At 33.0% G+C, this 19,675-nt stretch overlaps 1 protein-coding gene and 1 long non-coding RNA gene across 15 annotated transcripts in view; one reads left to right on the top strand and one right to left on the bottom strand.

Annotated features, from left to right (window-relative positions):
• The window catches only part of LOC106876659 (tumor protein D52), a 150,464-nt gene that overhangs the window by 44,349 nt on the left and 86,440 nt on the right, over positions 1 to 19,675 (bottom strand). For 2 of the 14 annotated variants that reach the window (XM_014925280.2, XM_014925282.2), the window contains exon 1: positions 15,913 to 17,114. The exons of 6 other annotated variants lie outside the window; for them this stretch is intronic. In XM_014925280.2, the coding sequence (XP_014780766.1) occupies positions 15,913 to 16,183 (271 nt within the window). In that variant the 5' untranslated portion in view covers positions 16,184 to 17,114. Of the gene's footprint in view, positions 1 to 15,912; positions 17,115 to 19,675 lie in introns of those variants that run through there. 6 more of the 14 variants (XM_014925283.2, XM_014925281.2, XM_014925287.2 and 3 more) reach the window with 4 other exon arrangements.
• On the top strand, positions 11,188 to 14,094 carry LOC106876662 (uncharacterized). The gene is made up of 3 exons (XR_001410276.2): positions 11,188 to 11,825; positions 13,029 to 13,161; positions 13,676 to 14,094. It is a non-coding gene; the product is annotated as an uncharacterized LOC106876662 (long non-coding RNA).

Genomic DNA, 19,675 nt, shown 5'->3' with positions numbered 1-19,675 from the left:
TACACACACAAATATATAAATATGTATATATACACAAAACTGGCTTCTTTCAGTTTCAGTCTACCAAAATCCACTCACAAGGCTTTGGTCGGCCCGAGGCTATAGTCGAAGACACTTGCCCAAGGTGCCATGCAGTAGGACTGAACCCGGAACCATGTGGTTAGGAAGCAAGCTTCTTACCACACAGCCACTCCTTCACACACACACACACACATACACATATGAAATTTTGAATTTAGTTCACAGACCCCCAGTACTACCTTTTTGGACCACCAGGCGTCTGCAGACCACAGGCTCTTGACCATCCTTTCATATAAGGTATATTTTCTGCAATCCTTCAGCAGACTGTATGAGAGCAAGATTATCAGGATTGACTGTCTTTAGTTCCTATGGACAACCAATCCTGAACTATTTGGTTGTACAATGTTGATAAATAGATGGGTACTGAGAACTAGTGGAGGAGCAATGGCCCAGTGGTTAAGACAGTGGACTCGCAGTCATAAGATCACGGTTTTGATTCCCAGACCGAACGTTGTGAGTGTTTATTGAGCGAAAACACCTAAAGCTCCACGAGGCTCCGGCAGGGGATGGTGGCGAACCCTGCTGTACTCTTTCACCACAACTTTCTCTCACTCTTACTTCCTGTTTCTGTTGTACCTGTAATTCAAATGGGTCAGCCTTGTCACACTGTCATGCTGAATATCCCCAAGAACTACGTTAAGGGTACATGTGTCTGTGGAGTGCTCAGCCACTTGCACGTTAATTTCACGAGCAGGCTGTTCCGTTGATCGAATCAACTGGAACCCCCGACGTCGTAACCGACGGAGTGCCAATAACAACTGAGAACTAAATTTCTGTATCGTGAAATTTTATCTGCCAATACTGTAACAGCCCCCACCCCAACCAAATACATGATGTCCATGGCCCCTAATCCTATTCAACTAAACTCAGTTGTCTAAATGCCTGTTGAAAATGATTTTTTCAACATTTACACTGGAGTTCAATGATACTGCACTGATATAACATGTACTATCTAATGCAAGCAGATGTGGATTTATAATAAATAAGCAATTTACATTTCACCTTACGTCCATAAATACTTACATATATATAGCGTGTACTTAATGATGAACTTAAGCAGATTAAACTAGTTATATGATTGAACTTGTGATCGCTAAAATAATAATAATAACACTATCAAATTTTGGCAAAAGACCAACAATCTGTAGGGGAGGAGATAAGTTGATTACATTGACTTTAGTTCTTGACTGGTACTTTATTTTATTGACCCTATAAGGATGAAAGGCAAGGTTGACCTTGGCTGGGTGTTAACTTGGAATGTAAAGAGCAGGAAGAAATGATACTAAACAATTTTGTTCAAGCATTTCTTCAAATGCACTAACAATTCTGCCAGTTCACTATAGAGAATAATAATAATAATAATAATAATAATAATAATAATAATAAAAAATAATAATAATAAAGCTGATGATGATTTCAAATTTTGGCACAAAGCCAGTAATTTGGGGGGAGGGGACTAGTTGATTACATCGTCCCTAGTGACCAACTAGTACTTATTCTACTGACCCTGAAAAGATGAGAGGCAAAATTGACCTTGGCAGAATTTGAACTCAGAAAATAAAGATGGATGAAATGCTATTAAGCATTTGGCTTGACAAGCTAATGATTCTGTCAGCTTGCCACCTTAATAATAATAATAATAATAATAATAATAATAATAATAAATAATAATAATAATAATAATAATAACGGGGTTCAGGGCTTTTAGCTTAAAAACTTGACAGCTCTGCACAGGAGAATTGTGAGACAGCAGGATGAAATACTAAGTAGTGGCATCCAAGTACCGGCCTGGATGACAAAAAGAAAGAATGGCACAATGCCAGAAGGACCCAAGTAAAGGGAATGCGGTTGGAAATTTCCGACCAATATTTTGTTTGCCACTGATGTGGAAACTGATGACAGCCATCATATCAAGCAATATCTATAAGTAACTAGATGAGAATGACCTACTACCAGTGGAACAAAAGGGGTGTAGACGTAAGAGCAGAGGAACGAAGGATCAATTAGTAATCGGTAAGACTACCCCTGGCTGACTGCAAGAAGAGACACAAAAATTTAGTGATGGCATGGGTAAACTACAGAATTTAGATTACATTATCCAAAAAGACATAATGGAGGAAGGGACCTTATATAACTAAGAATGGTCTTTAAATTCTCTTCAGCTGGATTAGAGACTTGTTGTCACATAAAAAATTTTAAAGAATGAGAAAAAAACTATACAAATAGAAAGCATTCTGTTTTAAGTAATTATAAAACATGACAAAATCAAAACCTTGTATTCACTAGACAAAGAATTACTGAAATATTTAGCAGAAGTACATAGATTAAGTAAGGAAAAAAATTAAAGAAATAAGTAAAATACAAAACAGTTGAGAAGATGAAGGGATGGAAATTAAAACCATTTCATAGCAGATTCCTAGATTGATTAAATAAACCCAATTGCAATAAACAATAGAGCTACATCAGGTTCCAAATAGGGAAAATTGAGTGCCTATGATTTCCAGGATTAGTACCTCCTGATTAGACATCAAACAAAATTATATACTGAAGCAAAATGTCAACTTAAATACCACATTTGTGGTCAATTCATAATGCTTCAGGGGACATAACGAGGTAGCTACCTACATGTGGGAAATATGCAAGTAAATCAAAATTTACATCAGAGAAATGGTACAAGTTTACATCAGAGACAGTTGCGGAAAATGAAAACAGTGGGATTACATCTCTGAAATTTGCAAATACATACGATAGAGAGATAGGAGCAAACTAGATATCGTTATAAAATTTTGCATACTTATTGATGCAATTTGTCCAACAAACAATACCACCTCAGTAAGGAGTTTGAAAGATTACACATGTTAATTAAGATATGAAATATAGATCAAAGAATTAGAATAAATATGGCAAGGCATTCTGTCAAATGACTCTAACAATTCTGCCAATAAATAATAACAATAATCCATAGTGACAATGAAAACTGTGATTTTTTTTACAACCACTTTGTCCATGTACCATCAGCTTTGTTGTAACATTTTTTTTACCTGGATAGTCTGACGGTTAATCACTCATTTGTGAAATTTCACTGAGGTCAACTTTATCTATTATCTTTACATGATTGATAAAATAAAGCACTAGACCAGAGTGGTAGATTGGCGGAATTGTTAGTGCATCAGTATTTGCAGTATTTGTTCTGGTTCCTTATATTCTGAGATTTAGGGAAGTAGATTTAATCTATTTGATTAATCACCATCATCTGGTCTTTGTGTGATTTTAGCAGGGTTCATTTTGTTGCAGGCATCAGGGCATGGTCTTTGGTTTGAAGATGGCCTCCTCCCTTTTTCCCACCAGTTTTGACAGTCCGTCCATCCCTGACCAACTAATTAGAAAAAAAAAAAAAAATGGAGTGGAATATATTTTCAAAGTGAACTGAGATAAGCAGATTTTATGTACTCCAAATGACATGACACAATGGGTACAGTAATACCATGCTTGTAGTCTAAAGAAGTTCCAGAACTCAACACAATAAGCTAACAAAAACATTTGCTAATAGTGCTATACTTGCTATTTGCAGTAGTGAGCCATTCTACTCTTGAACGTTGAAGTGTTTTGATCTCTGACACAATGTTATATTGGTGATAAGATCTTTAAAAAAAAAACCCCAAAAAACCCAAAAAAAACCCAAAACAGGCACTCTGTTGGTTACAATGATGAGCGTTCTAGTTCATCTGATCAACAGAACAGTCTGCTCATGAAATCAACTTGTAACTGGCTGAGCACTCCACAGACATGCATACCCTTAAAGTAGTTCTCAGGGAGATTCAGCATGATACAAAATATGACAAGGCTAGCCCTTTGAAATACAGGTACTTCTTATTTTTGCCAGCTAAGTGGACTGGAGCAATGTGAAATAAAGTGTCTTGCTCCAGGACACAATACACCACCAAGGATTGAACTCAAGACCTTACAATTGCGAGCCAAATACCTTAACCACTAAGCTATACACCTTCACTAATGACAAGATATGAAGAGGATGAGGGGGCAGTATCCATGATTTTTGTAGGCCTTATCAGTCCTGTGAAGTTGATGGAGTTACCTGCTCTACTAAAATTCTTTCAGTCAATATTTGCCGGGAAAACAAGCAAAGTAAACTGGTCTGAATGTTTGGAACAGAGTGAATTATACTACAGGAACCTAAAGACCAGGAGAAGTTGCACAAAGAAAGATTAAAAATCTTTTTTTATTAACTTATAACTTAAATATTTTGTAGACAGAACATTTGATTGTGATTTAGTTATTTCCTATGGCTTTATTAGAAATTAATATTTTAAAACTGCAAAATCTAAAATAGTTTGCAAAAATGAAATGCACCATACCAAAGTAGTGGCTGACAGCTAATTTAGAAAGAACTCATATGAATATGAAGTTACTACTTAACTCCAAGCCTGCTGTGATCAAGAAGACTATGGAGTTTTTGATAACTATTTTATACACATAAATGCTTACTTGAAAAGTGAAATAGATGGGCATTTTAAAAGGATGCCTTTCACAGAACAGATGGCAAAATATAAGGAAAACCGAGGAAGTTTTACTATCACAAATGTATTGGTTTTTCTATATTCACATAGACAGGTAATTTTTTTGAAAACATTGGATACTTGCAAAATATTTGTACAAGACATGAAGAGTTGTGTTTTATATGGAAGCTGTATAAGTGAATTACTTGACTTCAGTATATTGCTGGTACTTATTTTATCAATTTTGAGGGATGAAACAAAGTTGATCCAAGAAAGATTTTAAATCAGAACAATAATTTTCAAATATTGCAAGATATAAACCACAAGACTTTCTTAACAAATTCATGTATTAGTAATAATCTCAAAGCCATGCTTTTATAGAGATGATAAACAGAATGACATGATATTTAGAAGTTATTATCTTTTATTGTTTACTTGTTTTTTTGTCATTAGAATGCAGCCATGCTGGGATACTGCATTGAAGAATTTTTAGTTGAATGAATTGATTCCAGTACTTATTTATCTAAAAATCCTGGTACTTATTCTATTGGTCACTTTTGCTGAACTGCTAAGTTATGGGGACATAACACACCAACACTAGTTGTCAAGTAGTGGTGGGGGACAAACAGAGACACAAAGACACACACACACACACACAGATAATATAGGTGATGGGCTAGATATATATATATGATGTGATTCTTTCAGTTTCTGTCTTCCAGATCCACTCACAAGGCTTTGGTCATCCCTTGGCTAAAGTAAAAGACACTTGCCCAAGTTGTCATGTAGTGGGACTGAACCTGGAATGATGTGATTGGGAAGCAAGCTTCTTACCACACAGCCATGCCTCAACTTTCACCAAACAAAGTGTGCAAGATGAGGCATGGCTGTGTGGTAACACACTTTGTTTGGTGAAAGTTATATTTGGTATTGGTTTCATCATGATCAGACAGTATTATAAGGTGGTAATGAAAAGTTGCATTTATCATACAGTTATTAGAGTTTGAAACTGCACTTTTAGCAATTTGGAGATTGCATACTCTGTGACATAAATCCCCCTAAATTTTATTGAGTGGCATAATTGTCAGAACCAGAAAATACTAGGGTCAATTTTGCCTTTCATCCCTCCAGGATTAATAAAATAAGTACTGTGATCTTGTACCAATATAAGAAATAACTACTGAATGGTAGTGTTTTCTAATTGCTTTTCATTTTCAGATTTATACATTATTCCTTTATTTTTAAAGTAACATGCTTGCAATTGTTATTGTTAGTAGTTACAACTTTTAATGAAGATTATTTTGAAAACTACTATGCCAGCATGGAAGGCAGATGATGATGATGATGATGAGATATACACACATTTAGGAATCATTAATAAATAAGATGTACCCCATTTGCATTTAGAATATTTTGGCTTTATCCTTTCAGCTTTTCATAAGACAGTTGTTGCTTTCTGTAAATACTGTTTGTAATTTAACTTATAATTGCCTTAAAAAAAAAAAAAAAAGGTCAAAATAATCTTAATTATTGTTAATATTGTCTAGGAAAGTACCAGAACCATAAGTATAACATATTGTGTTTCTATGATCTACACCTGGAACAAATAAATCAAATGGTACTTTTAAATAATCAGTCCTGATAGATCGACAATATGCATACATTAAGGGTACCAATTGTTTGACCACATATGGAAGCTATCCATATATAAATTCGTGAGACAACATATAATTACAGACATGTAATAATATGTAGTCTCATATTTATAGTGAAATTATATTCTACCGAAGCAATAATTTATATTTTCATACATGATGTCATTAACATATATTTGTTAGCAATACCAATATTCATATAGACTAATTAGTTATATGGCCAAACTACCTGACATACTCAATTATACGTGTATGTTAATGATAAAATTCAATAAATAAGTCACATGCATTTTTTTCATGTATTTTTAGAGTGGAAAATCACAACTTATTTACAAGTATCTACGGTAAGTTAAAAGCATCTCTTATGCTATGGTTCCTGTTTTTCTTTAAGTATCCTAAAATCTAAAATTAATATCAGAAAATGCAAATCTACCAAACAATAATAAGATTAATTATAAAATCAAGGTCACAAATTTTTGGAAAGCGGTATAGTAAATTATATTATTCAACAGGTCTTGTAGATACACCATTCAGACCTAATTGTGCTGTAAAATTTAAAGTTTACAATAGATGAATATCTTCATAAAGACAAAGATGTTGAGGCTATATTGAGCATGTTTATAAACTGTCGAAATACCCTTCTTAGCTCTCAAAATCCAAAAGATATTATAAAGTAGAATGTGAATATTTCATAATTAAAATAATTCTTCACAAGAAATAGTAAACTAATATGACATAGCAATGAAAGAGATTTATAATCTAAGGTCAGGTTAAACATAAAAGCATAATGTTAGACATAATTTATGCTGTTTTCCATTTTGAATAATATCTTGGCCTTTCTAATGGAACATGAATGGACTATAGATTTCGTTCCTGTATATGTGCATAGATACACATAAATCTCTCTATATAAATATGAATTACTTCTATATACATGTCTGCTTTCTATATTTATAAGCTTCAAAGTGAAAACTCACAAAACCATATTATTAGTTGCCATCTCACAGGGGAGGTTTGCATTTTGAGAAATAGCAGTTAAATCTCTCTCTCAAACCACAACTCATTGTCTGCCAAGATGTAGAAAGAATGATCAAACGGAGTAAAATAGAGTCAATTTTTCTCAGTCTCCTTGGAACATGATATATATATAGAGAGAGATTGATTTTTAATTTGGATTTTAAATGCTTCGTGTATTAAATGTGATAACATTCACTCCTCCAGTTACTCAAATACACTACTATTTTGAATGCAAATCCCAAGGTTTTACATAAAATAACTGTTCATAATAAACTGGATTACATTTCATCAACTACTTTGTTGGAAAAAAAGTGTTTTACCGAGTCAAAAGTGAAAAGTATTTTATTTGGATGCTTTTCTACTGAAATCATTATTAGGATATTAAAAAGACCAGAGGTCCTTAAATTAAAAGAAAAATGTTTTGAAGGTTTTTGTCAGAAAGAAGAGGAAAGGCCATGACTTTTGTAGCCTTTCCAAGACTGGTGAAATTGATATGGTAAATGTTTAGGTTGAATATTAGTAAACATCTGCAGAAAAAATGTGAATAGGAAAGAATTTCTAGGTTGATGTTTGGGAGAAATATTAGAGGAAGTGGAGAGGGGGAAAATATAGATGACTTGGGAGACAGTGTGAAAGACAAGAATAAACAATGCTCTTTGAATAATTAGATCTTATTTATCCACTACCCTGATATGTCAATAAATAAAATCATTGTAATCAAAGACTACTCTATTACAAAGTTGGGATGGGGAGGGTTGAAAGCTTTTGAAATGTAGTCAAACATAAAAGCTATGTGTGTGGTGTACCAAGGAGAAAAAAAATGCCCAAAAGAATAGAATCACTCCCCAAACAATCCTATTTCAAAAGAACTTTGGAAGATGTCCTGCTGAGAAATACTTATATCTTGAGCAGAACCCTTTCAGGTAGGCCAGCAGTAGCTATGTGTCTTTGTGTGCGTATATGTATATGTGTAAAGAAACACAAATACATGTGCATATATCAATAATATATCATTGTATTTTGTAAATATCTTTGAACGTACATATGTTGATAAAAGTGCACATATGTATGCATACACGTACATTTCACATGGGTGAATAAGTGATTGTAAAAATACATAACTGAAAAACTGAAGAATAAAAAAAAAATTCTTAATGAATTTCATTTGGTAGATTAGTGGACAAAAAAAAACAAATAACACAGATGTAAAGGATCAAGATGGGAAACACAAGTCTACTACTACTACTACTACTACTACTACTACTACTACTACTACTAACTTTTTGGGAGACGTTTTGGGACATATATGTAGAATGTTCAATCAACCCAGTACATAATAGATATTTCTTTTATCAATCCTGCAGGAATAAAGAGTAAAACTGACTTCAACAAGATTTGAACACTAAATGTATCTTTGTGAAAGAACTCTCAGGCATTTTGTCCTGTGTCATACTTTTCTTGCCAGTCTACAATCATCATCATCATCATCATCGTTTAACGTCCGCTTTCCATGCTAGCATGGGTTGGACGATTTGACTGAGGACTGGTGAAACCGGATGGCAACAGGATATTTTGGTGCTACTTTAATGTGTGGTCAACCTGGCTATCTACACTTTAGCATGCAGTCTAACCCTATTCCTAATTCTAAAACCTAACCCAGGGCAGGTCGTTTCACCACACAGACTATGGCTACTGTGGTAGACAATATGCTAAAGTAGCACCAAAAATCTTTATGTTAAGAATAGCACAATGAACAGACTGTCCAAGTAATAGTTTGCATTAGAGCAAGACAAATATATAGAAATAATCAGAATATTATGTATGAAAAGACAGATGGCCTACACTGACGAACATGAAGCAGCAGTAGCAATTATAATATCCACAAAACCACCATTGCCAAATTTAGTTTTAGAAAATAATTCCGAACAGAATTAAGGATTATTGATGTAGTCCTGACATGAAAAACAACCATGAAAACAGCTAGATTTTAAATTGTGCTTTTAGTTGCATGATTGCAAGTTTATCTTTTTTTATTTTATTTGCATATTTTAAAAACAAAAGTTACATTTTGGTTGTCTATTAATATAAAGACAAGAAAGAATATCCTCTAAAGGTTCCTGAGGTTCACAAATCTTGTGAGCTGTAGACACAACAGTGAAGAAAAGTTAAATTCTACCCTCTAACAGAATATCAGCATTGTACAAGTAACATCAGTTAATGTCCACTTTTTCATGCTTGCATGAGTTAGATGGAATTTGTTGAGGCAGATTTTCTATGGCTGGATGTCCTTTCTGTTGCCAGCCCTCAACTGTTTTCAAGCAAGGTAATATTTTCTCCATAGCCATACATGTTTTTTATGAAGGATGAACAAAAAATGAACAACACTGCTTGTATGACATGGCAATGATGCTCATTTACAATCAACAAGCAATGTGAAGACAAGAATACACACACACATTGTCTACCAAATCCACTCACAAGGCTTTGACCAACCCAAGGTTATAAAAGACATACAGCCATACCTGTGTGAACATTACCAGAAAATCTGATATCTATTTCTGAATGCTTTTTAAACTGATGTAAAAAGAGTTAAGTGACTTGTTCACTGATATAAGAAAATAATTGCAAAAGATGGATACAAACTAAAAATTCATGAGTTAGATTAACACTTCATTCACAGTTTTATTTGGAGTTTACATCAAGCATGGTGCGTAAGGTGCAGGTGGCACATAAAATACACCATTTCGAGCGTGGCCGTTGTCAGTACCGCCTGACTGGCCTTCGTGCCGGTGGCACGTAAAAGCACCGACTACACTCGCGGAGTGGTTGGTGTTAGGAAGGGCATCCAGCTGTAGAAACTCTGCCAAATCAGATTGGAGCCTGGTGTAGCCACCTGGTTCACCAGTCCTCAGTCAAATCATCCAACCCATGCTAGCATGGAAAGCGGACGTTAAATGATGATGATGATAATATAATATTCTCTTTGAATTAACCCTATATAATTTACAAGAAATCTAATTTATATATCCAAGAAACAATTCAATGAAAGTCAGTTCAAAATTTCTCAGATAAAGAACTGTAAGATCTAATTAATAAATTTCATTCAAAATATTAAAAAAAAATCATCATAAGATACTATTACTTCTTATTTTGCATCTGAAACCAGTAAACTGCACTACCCGACATGACACACTAGTCAAAGTTTAGACATTGGAAGTTATAGTTTTCACATCTGATACATTTTTATATCAAACTTATACACACATGCCTGTTAACATTATAACAAGTAGAGTTCAAATACTGTTGGGGTTGACTCTGCTTTTCATCCTTTCAGGGTTGATAAAATAAGTGCCAGTTGGACACTAAGGTCAATGTAATCAACTTACCTCTACTGGCCTTGTGCCAAAATTTGAAACCAATATATGTTTATTTTTCAGTTGACTACGCTATTGATGTAGCTTCAAAATTTTCTAAATATTTAATAATTACCATATAAAATATATTTACCATATGGCAAGCCAATGTATTCAGTTAGTATCTTTTGCTGGATAACATCTGTTGATCATCATTGCTATTAATTCTATTTGTATATCTTAATATATTTTTTTAACTTATACTAACTCATTGTGACATGCATTTTATTGATACTCTGATACAGTATGCAGCTAATTAACCCTTTAGCCAAACATAGCACAACCCCCACCCCCACCTCTATGATGTTCCAAAATTATGAAAGGAGTCTATCAAATAAAGTCTAAAATAAAGAGAAAGAGGTCATGCATGATAAATAAACATGCCAAGAGATAGCAGACAAGTGGGAATAAAGGTTTTGACAGATATCATTAAATGAACTCAAAGGAAAGGAACAAGGTGTGAGAAAATACAGAGCTATAGAGTGAAAACCTGATTGGTGATCATTACAAACAACCTTTTGTTCAAATCCTGGTAGTAACAAATCTCACTTAGAGTTGGTTTCTATAGACAGTTAATGTACCATTAGAAAAAGCTAACAAAAATGGTCTTGTGATCTTGGACCAAATAAATTTTAATTAAACCAAGATTAAACAAATAACAGTTGACCTTGATTTTGCTAATGGTTTTATGTGCGTCATAGAAAATATGTTAATTATATAAAGTACATAAAACCGTAACTTTGAACTAACCCAAAACTGATTTTTGTGTTCACTATTGTAACTGCTGCAGGAAGGAACATGCCATCTAGCCTGTTTATTAGTAGTCTATTACAGAGTAGTTATGAAAGAATATTACACCAATAGAGATCAATTTACACTGAAATTATAACCTTTACAAGATTCAATCCAGACACTATAAACCAAGTTTGCAAAGCATATGGACAAGTGGAAATCCCAACATGATCAAGATAAATTAGGAAATATTTATTTATTGGAACATGTAAGGGATAACCTATCTGAAATGTTCCATTTGTTATACATTATTGGAAACAGAAATATTTTAAACATTTATGCTTTTTCAAACATATCCATTGTGACAACATTTTTCTCTGAGACAATATAACCCTCATCACTTTTGGAGCCGTGTAAGTCTTCTATGAACTATATAAACTTGAGAGGATTTAACAACTTATTTTTCTGTAGTTTTTATAAAAGAAGTGACATACATTACTTGAAGGTATCATATAACTTTTTACCAACATTAATTTGTCAACATTCATCTGTCCTTCAAGAGTATTTCGTTACAAGTTAATAATTACATTTTTAAACCTTTCCAGGGTACAAGAATGTAAGCATGTATAAAATAATAGTTGATATAAATGATAAATAAACAAAGCATAATGCAGTCTAAACATAAGAACCATATTTCATAGACTGGTTCAAATTTTTCAGAGTAAACTATTGCCTGAAATATTTTTGTAAGTAAAGAGTGACTAACAAGATGAAGGTGTTCTTCAACCAGCTGGTAACAATATTTTCACTGTAAGACATCAGATAATGCAGGGGCTAGAAAGCTATTTGAGCAATATGCATGCTCAAACTCTAATTTAGTTTCTTAAAAGATTAGAAATGTTTATTAAACCTGATCATCAACTTATAAATGCTACTTTAAAAGTACCTTATGTTGAAATGAAATGATTACAGTAATATATGAAATGAAGTAATTATTGCAAATATAATAAGCTAAAATTTTGAAATATTACACAAATCTACAGAGTCACAGCTGGCTAAGATGCTACGATATTTGTTTACACATTGAATAATCAACAGTATATATTTTATCATTCCTACTACCTTGGTCTAGAATAAACAATACTTAACTCAGTCTGCCTAACTGGAAATTGTTACCATAAGGAGATACAATTTCATATTCTAAACAACAATGTATTAATTGATGAGTGTTTTGTCAGCTTGTAACCAAAGCTCAAAACTTCCCATAAGCAAAATCTAGGAAAGAATGTCCTATCAAGGAGCAAAACACTAACTACTTAAGACAATGAAAACTGAAGGAACTTTAGTACACTAATATAGTTTAGTAACAGAAGACAAATATAAATTAAAAAAGATGGCTACATGAAGGTATACCATATTTACAGTATATAAATAATAAAGAGTAATGTTATCTGTTAATTTTGTTCAAGAAAAATCCAGAACAAAATCATCATTCTCAAATTTCTTTAAACATTTTTCTAAGTACTTCATATATTGCAATAAAATTGTTGATTCTAATTTATTTCCAAAGAATTCTTTTTTAGCTTATTTTTATACATATATCCCTATCTTTGAAGATCTACAGCTTTCCAGTTAGTTCAGTATGGAGAACCAAGAATCCGTATAAAAAACCCAGTTGGGAATTCACTGGAAGAGGTTTGAAGCATAAAGATGATAAGCAGATGACACATCTGTCTCTCAAATTTCTTAGTGAGTATAATAAAGACAGTGCCAATCTTTAGAATTTTTGTACGTTGATCTAGAAATTCTGATTAGCTATATTATATATTTATTATAGCCCAACAGGATATCACCATTTTATCTGTGGTTACGTCATGATATTTATTGCTGGTGTCCCATAAATCTTACAATATGAAATTACGTCTTGTTTATATCATTGTTCCACTAACTCAGCTTGGAATTTCCCTGTCACCTGGCTCTGTCTGTAATAAATTATGCTTGCCTTCATGATATTTCTGCAAAACTAGTGAACTTCACAGCTTTTCAGTTTTTAATTTGACATTTGTTCTTTATATTCCATGTAAAAATGTTAGAAATCAAGTCAGTAATTATATGAATATAATATGACACAATATGTGTGTGTGTGTGTGTGTGTGTGTGTGTAGTAAATTCACAGATTTATTTTGTTGTATTTTTTAACAAAGTAAGTCAATAACTAGAGAGCATATACAACATGACCAATTTCTCATTGCTTTCTTTTCAGGAGAATAGATGTCCTATGAGAATAGAAGGCAATTTCATTCAATAGATTTAAATGGAAGACAACAAATTCCAGCTGAAGTGTTTCATTAAGATTTTATTTTATGACATAATTATTCAAAACTATAAAGTAATGAAAAAAAAAAACATTTAAAAATTAGAGAAATAAATCTTTAAATAATGTATTTATTTCCTACTTTGACATTTATCTATTTTGACTCCTCATTATTTGAGAAGATTCTGAAAATTTTGATATTTACAAATTTATGCAAATATCAAGTGTTTTTGTATTGCTTGACAGTAGAATGTGAAAGCTGTTAACGTGGTTTTAACCCATTAACTATTGTCTAACAGTCCATTATCTTAACCAATGTATTTCTTCAACACAATATAGTAATAAAGAAAATAATTAACTATTTGTAATTTGAAGAGGAGTTTTTAATTATATTTAAATAAACCACAAATTTTTTCTTACTACCAAAATTATTAGTAGAGCTTGGCGAAATCTTCTGATTTACCAGCTTCTGTCAAACCATCCAACCCATGCCAGTATGGAAGGAAGACATTAAATGATGATGATGATGATGATGATGATGATGATGATGATGATTATCTCCACCCTTTCAAACTTAACACAAAATATTTTAAAAAATGAATAAATTTTGAGACAACAAATAAACCAATAAGCAAATGACAAAAAAAAAAAAAGAAAAAAACTTAACAGAATAAATACACACAAAGGTATGTTTTCATTATGATAATGGGCCTATTCTCAGCATGTCTGCAAGACAAGAGATGACAACTGGGAGATGGCCTTTACCTTGGAGGTCAAAGTAACCCTGGATCTATGAGGATCCTGGACTAGTACTACTTAATAATCTTTCTCCTTAAGCACTCTAACACACATTTGTATTGTTTTCTTTTTCTTTATTCATGTTATTTCTGTAGAAACTTCGACACTTTTTGCAACCTCTCCCTGTAATATTTTTTCAATTTCTGTACCCTCACACTGCTCTAACATCTTCTCAACCACCGTCCTTGTGGGAATACAGAAATAAATTCTTATTCTTACTATTCCACCGAGGTTGACTTTCCTGTCATCCTTTTGGGGTTGATGGAATAAGTACAAGTTGAATACTGGCGTCAATATAATTGGCTTAATCCCTCACCCAAAATTTCAGGATTTGTACCTCTAGTAGAAAGGATTATTATTATTATTATTATTATTATTATTACTACTACAGCTACATCTGAAGCTGTCTCATTAACAATAATTGGATCTTTGGATTGACTAATACCACTTTCCTTGCAATAACATCTGCTAATTTCCCTCCTGGTCTTCCTATAACTACAGTTATCCTTAAGAGTGGGGTGGGTATGTAAACAATATTTTTATAGCAAAATATGTGTCAATTATCTCAATTAACCAACATTACCTATTTACATAATTTTTATCTATTGATATAATACACTAGTTTCTTTTGAATTTCTGAAGTGAATCAGCCTATTTTCTTATTTGAAAGAACCTTTCTAGTAAAGAGCACTGGTGACTAGTCTAATAAATTATAGCTTTATATGTATTGTTATTTGGAAGTAGAATTTAAAACAAAAATTAATTGCCAACTGAGACATCACCTGATAAAGCAACAAAATTAAAATTTATAAGTAGTTAGAAAGATTTTGATTTAATATAAAAAATACTCCAATATTAATCTCATGTGTTGTACTGCGTATACCCCATTATACATGAAGAAATTAAACAGCAAATAGAAATGAATAAATGAAAGTCTAAATTTAGTACAAAAATTTCTGTTAAAAATTTGTTACCATTTCTTCAATTTCTGTGAAAGCTTTCCTATATTTTATTTTCTGGTCGTATTAAGACAATTTTTAAGAATGTTTTCTTTTCATAAAAAAATATATTTGTTGAATTGTTATATATATATAAAAAAAAAAATTCTAGATTTCTTTTAACAAGATACAAAGCCCAAGATTTATAAGGGGGAAGTTGAGATTGTGTGACATTCATGCCTTTCAAGAACATTAGTGACATAAGTGTGATGAAGTGACCACAACTGAGACTAACCAGGCTGTGAAGTCAACATGGTTAGGAGCTAGCGTTACCCTGCTCTACAACACTTGCTACAAGCCTTTTATTAATTTCAATATATGTAAAGACAAGAATGAGATTTATGAAAAAAAGTAATAATAAAAACAGAGTTAGATAATAAGCTTGCTTACCATCTGTTTGCTTATTGTCAAGAGACAACGAAGATGGAGGTTGTGGTGGTTGTTGTTGCATTGTTGCTGGTGGTGGTGGTGAAGAACTTGGTTCATCATCTGACAACTGAGTATCAACTAAATGCAGAAACTTCATATAGGTGGCTGAAGAAGCAGCATTTGGCTGGTACATATCCTCATTGGTAGTATCTCCATTGCTGAAGTAGAAAGGCTGGTACTTTCCAGGATGGTCTCCAGATAAAAACAGTCGAGATGGCTTTGTAGCAGCCATGTGAAGACTTACACAATTTCCTGATACACTGATATTAGTTAATTCCAAATGAATGGAAAGATAAACAACCTAAACAACAGCTGTCACACAGATATTTTGTTCACTATTGTAACCAGACTGGTGTATATAAATATGTACCCTAGTAATCTTTATGCTAAGTATTCAACTAATAAACCTCAGATTAATGCTCATACATGATAGATAGTGTTGAATATGTATAAAGATACAGAATTTGTGCAGATTCTAAGACTAAATGCCAGAAAAAAGACAAATTACAGCAGTAAATTCAAAACAGAATACTAAGTACAATAAATGGGAAGACCAAATCTATATAGATTCTTTTTTAAGTTATTCAATGCTAATTTATGCTATGCATAAATAAATTTACAGAACATTTGACTATTTAAATATATTCTTAACAAAGAAATAAGGCAATAAAGTCCAGCCTCTTTATTTTTTTTATTTTTGAAGAAACAAGAATGATAGCAATTTGTTTCAATAAACAAAATATCTAGTTAGCTGTTTTCTTGTTTCACTAATATGATCTTCCTCCTTAGCAGAAGAGAAGGAAAGCAAGAGCGGGGGGGCAGAGTAGTTTCTGAGATAGCTGTGACTACGGAATGAGTTTAGTCAATAGCAACAGGGAGAACAGCAAAGAAGAAGAAGAAGAAAAAAAAATCAAACTAACAGCTATACTGGGTGTTTTTGTTTGTTCTCAGTACTTCAGAAACAAACCATGATGACCAATATTATCTTGTCATTATTTCTGTTTTACTACTTATATATGGAGGTGTAACAGTAGTTCTAGCCTGACTGGTAATATTTATGCTGCTACTACAACTGCTTATCAAGTAGCTCCTGCAAAGAGAGATTGACTAGCTACGAACCAGCAGCAACAGATCAATGATTTCATTACAACACTGGCCTAACTTTGAAAACCAGCTGCTGTTTTCAATTCCCCTATGCTTAGACTCATGGATGTTATTACTGCTGTTGATTCTTTTTATTCTTATGTCTTTTTTTTTTAACCTAATCAGAACATTTGATGATGTCATTTTCTAAAACATTTACCTGTTTATTTGTGATGATAGCAGTACATATTTATAGGCTATGCATTTAGTGTGTGTGTATGTGTGTGTTTATATATGAATTGAACATGTATGCATTGAACACAACACAATTCGGGTGATGTAACCTAAGGTATAAAAATCACAAAAGTGCCCGATAAATAGCTAGGATGTTTAAAGCTGTGACAAAAAGACATGATAAATGTGGAACAGAGTTAAAGAAATTGGAAAAAAATCACACAAAACAAATACAACTGAAATTACCTAAGATATAATGCCCTCCACACACATACCCACCCACTCACCCACATGTATGTCGAGAGCTGTTTATTGTTTAAACATCTAATCCCCTAACATCTCTCACTTGTTTTAGCTTTCTAGCACATACTCATCACATAAAAAAAAAGCTATGCATCTTCACATGTGGATGAAATCAAGAGCAGGTTGAAGACGGGATACTAGTGCAGTTATAACTTAAATGTGATAATGATTTCTTACACTGGTACAAGGCCACAGATTTGTAGTGATGGTATCGTCACTTTAATCAAGCCTAATGAATTACACAAATTTTTTTTTCAAAAAATGACAGTAGATTGCATAATCATCAAACTTCTAATATTCAGTGTAGATAATACTATTTCCATTCCTTTTGTCATAGAAATGTTTATGAAAACACACCAAAGAGCATACGAATTAATTCTATACAGTAAAGCATTTCTAACATTGATCTAAAACAAAATTGTGTTATAACTTATACAGAGAACATGTGGATCCAACACTCAACACCAATGATCACAGTTTGACTTTGTTAAGTTGCATCAACTTCAGAGCAGTTAGAATCATGCACGTTTTCTTAACTAGTCAATATCCACAATAAATCAGAAACACACAAACACACAAGATAATCAGTTTCCTTTTACTTGTTTCAGTCACTGAACCGTGACTATGCTGGGGTATTTGCCTTGAAGAGTTTAATTGAAGAAAATGACCCCAATACTTATTTTTTTAAAGTCTGATATTTATTCGATAGTTCTCTTTTGTTGAACCACTAAATAATAAGGACAAACACACACATGATGGGCTTTTGCATAGTTTGTTTACTAAATTCATTCCCAAGGCTTTGGTCAGCCAAGGGCTATAGTAGAAGACACTTGCCCAAGGTGCTGTGTAGTGAGATTGAGCCTAAAACCACATGGTTGCAAAGCGAGCTTCTTAACCACACAGCCAGGAGTTATTTACTATAACATGACAGGTTAAACTGCTATATAGGTGAATAGCCTATTGTATGGAACTAACGTATTGTATAGAATGCCTAAGTAGTTCTAAAGAATATCCAACATCTTTTGGCAAGTATGAAATAATATTTCAATACTACCTTATATACTACTTTTATCAAACTGCCAAGATATTCTATAAAATGTGAAGTATTTTTAGGCAAAATATAATATAAGACAACAAAGATTGAAAATATTAACAAACTGAAATCAGTGAATGCAATATGAAAAATTTTTATTAGTAAACTATTACTGAAATCTAAACTAAATAAAATATTTTGTTGAACACTGTCCCATTTAAGTCTTCTTTTTATTGCAGCAGTTTGGATTTCAATGACATTTTGAATTACATCATACACATGCACTTAAATCCTTGCCTAGCTCCTATAGATTGCTGTGTTCCAGCTAACTCGAATGAGATTTGTTTATCCATCAGAATGTATCTTCATGAAAACTGCAGTTTGTCTGGCTTATGGCTGTTTCAACATCGTAACTGATACAAACCATTCTAGAAACCCAAGATTGTCATCATCATCAATTTAATGTTCACTTTTCCTTACTCGCACAGTCAGGTGGAACTTTGTTGAGGCAAATGTTCTACAGCCAGGTGCCCTTCCCATCATCAACCCTCATGTTTCCAGGGAAGATAATATTTTCCCATAACCAGACAGGTTTCCACAGAAGAGTGGAAACAAAGGACACTGCTTATATTACAGTGACTCTTATATTACAGTGACTCACACGTGATGTCGAGACTAGGAATGAGACAGTAAAAGACAGACACACACACACATATATTCTTTCATTTGTTTCAGTCATTTGACTGCAGCCATGCTGGAGCACCGCCTTTAGTCATACAAATCAACCCCAGGACTTAAGCCTGGTACTTATTCTATTGGTCTCTTTTGCTGAACCGCTAAGTTATGGGGATGCAGACACACCATCGGTTGTCAAGTGATGTTGGGGGGGGGGCACAAACACAGACACATACACGTATATATATAAATATATATACGATGGGCTTCAGTTTCTAAATCCACTCACAAAGCTTTGGTTGGCCTGAGGCTATAGTAGAAGACACTTGCCCAAGGTGCCACGTAGTGGGACTGAACCCAGAACCATGTGGCTGGTAAGCAAGCTACTTACCATAC

This window comes from Octopus bimaculoides, chromosome 3 (genome assembly GCF_001194135.2).
Source record: "Octopus bimaculoides isolate UCB-OBI-ISO-001 chromosome 3, ASM119413v2, whole genome shotgun sequence".
Classification (NCBI taxonomy): domain Eukaryota; kingdom Metazoa; phylum Mollusca; class Cephalopoda; order Octopoda; family Octopodidae; genus Octopus; species Octopus bimaculoides.
The sequence above is the reverse complement of the archived record's forward strand: the minus strand, read 5'-3'. Positions and strand labels throughout refer to the sequence as shown.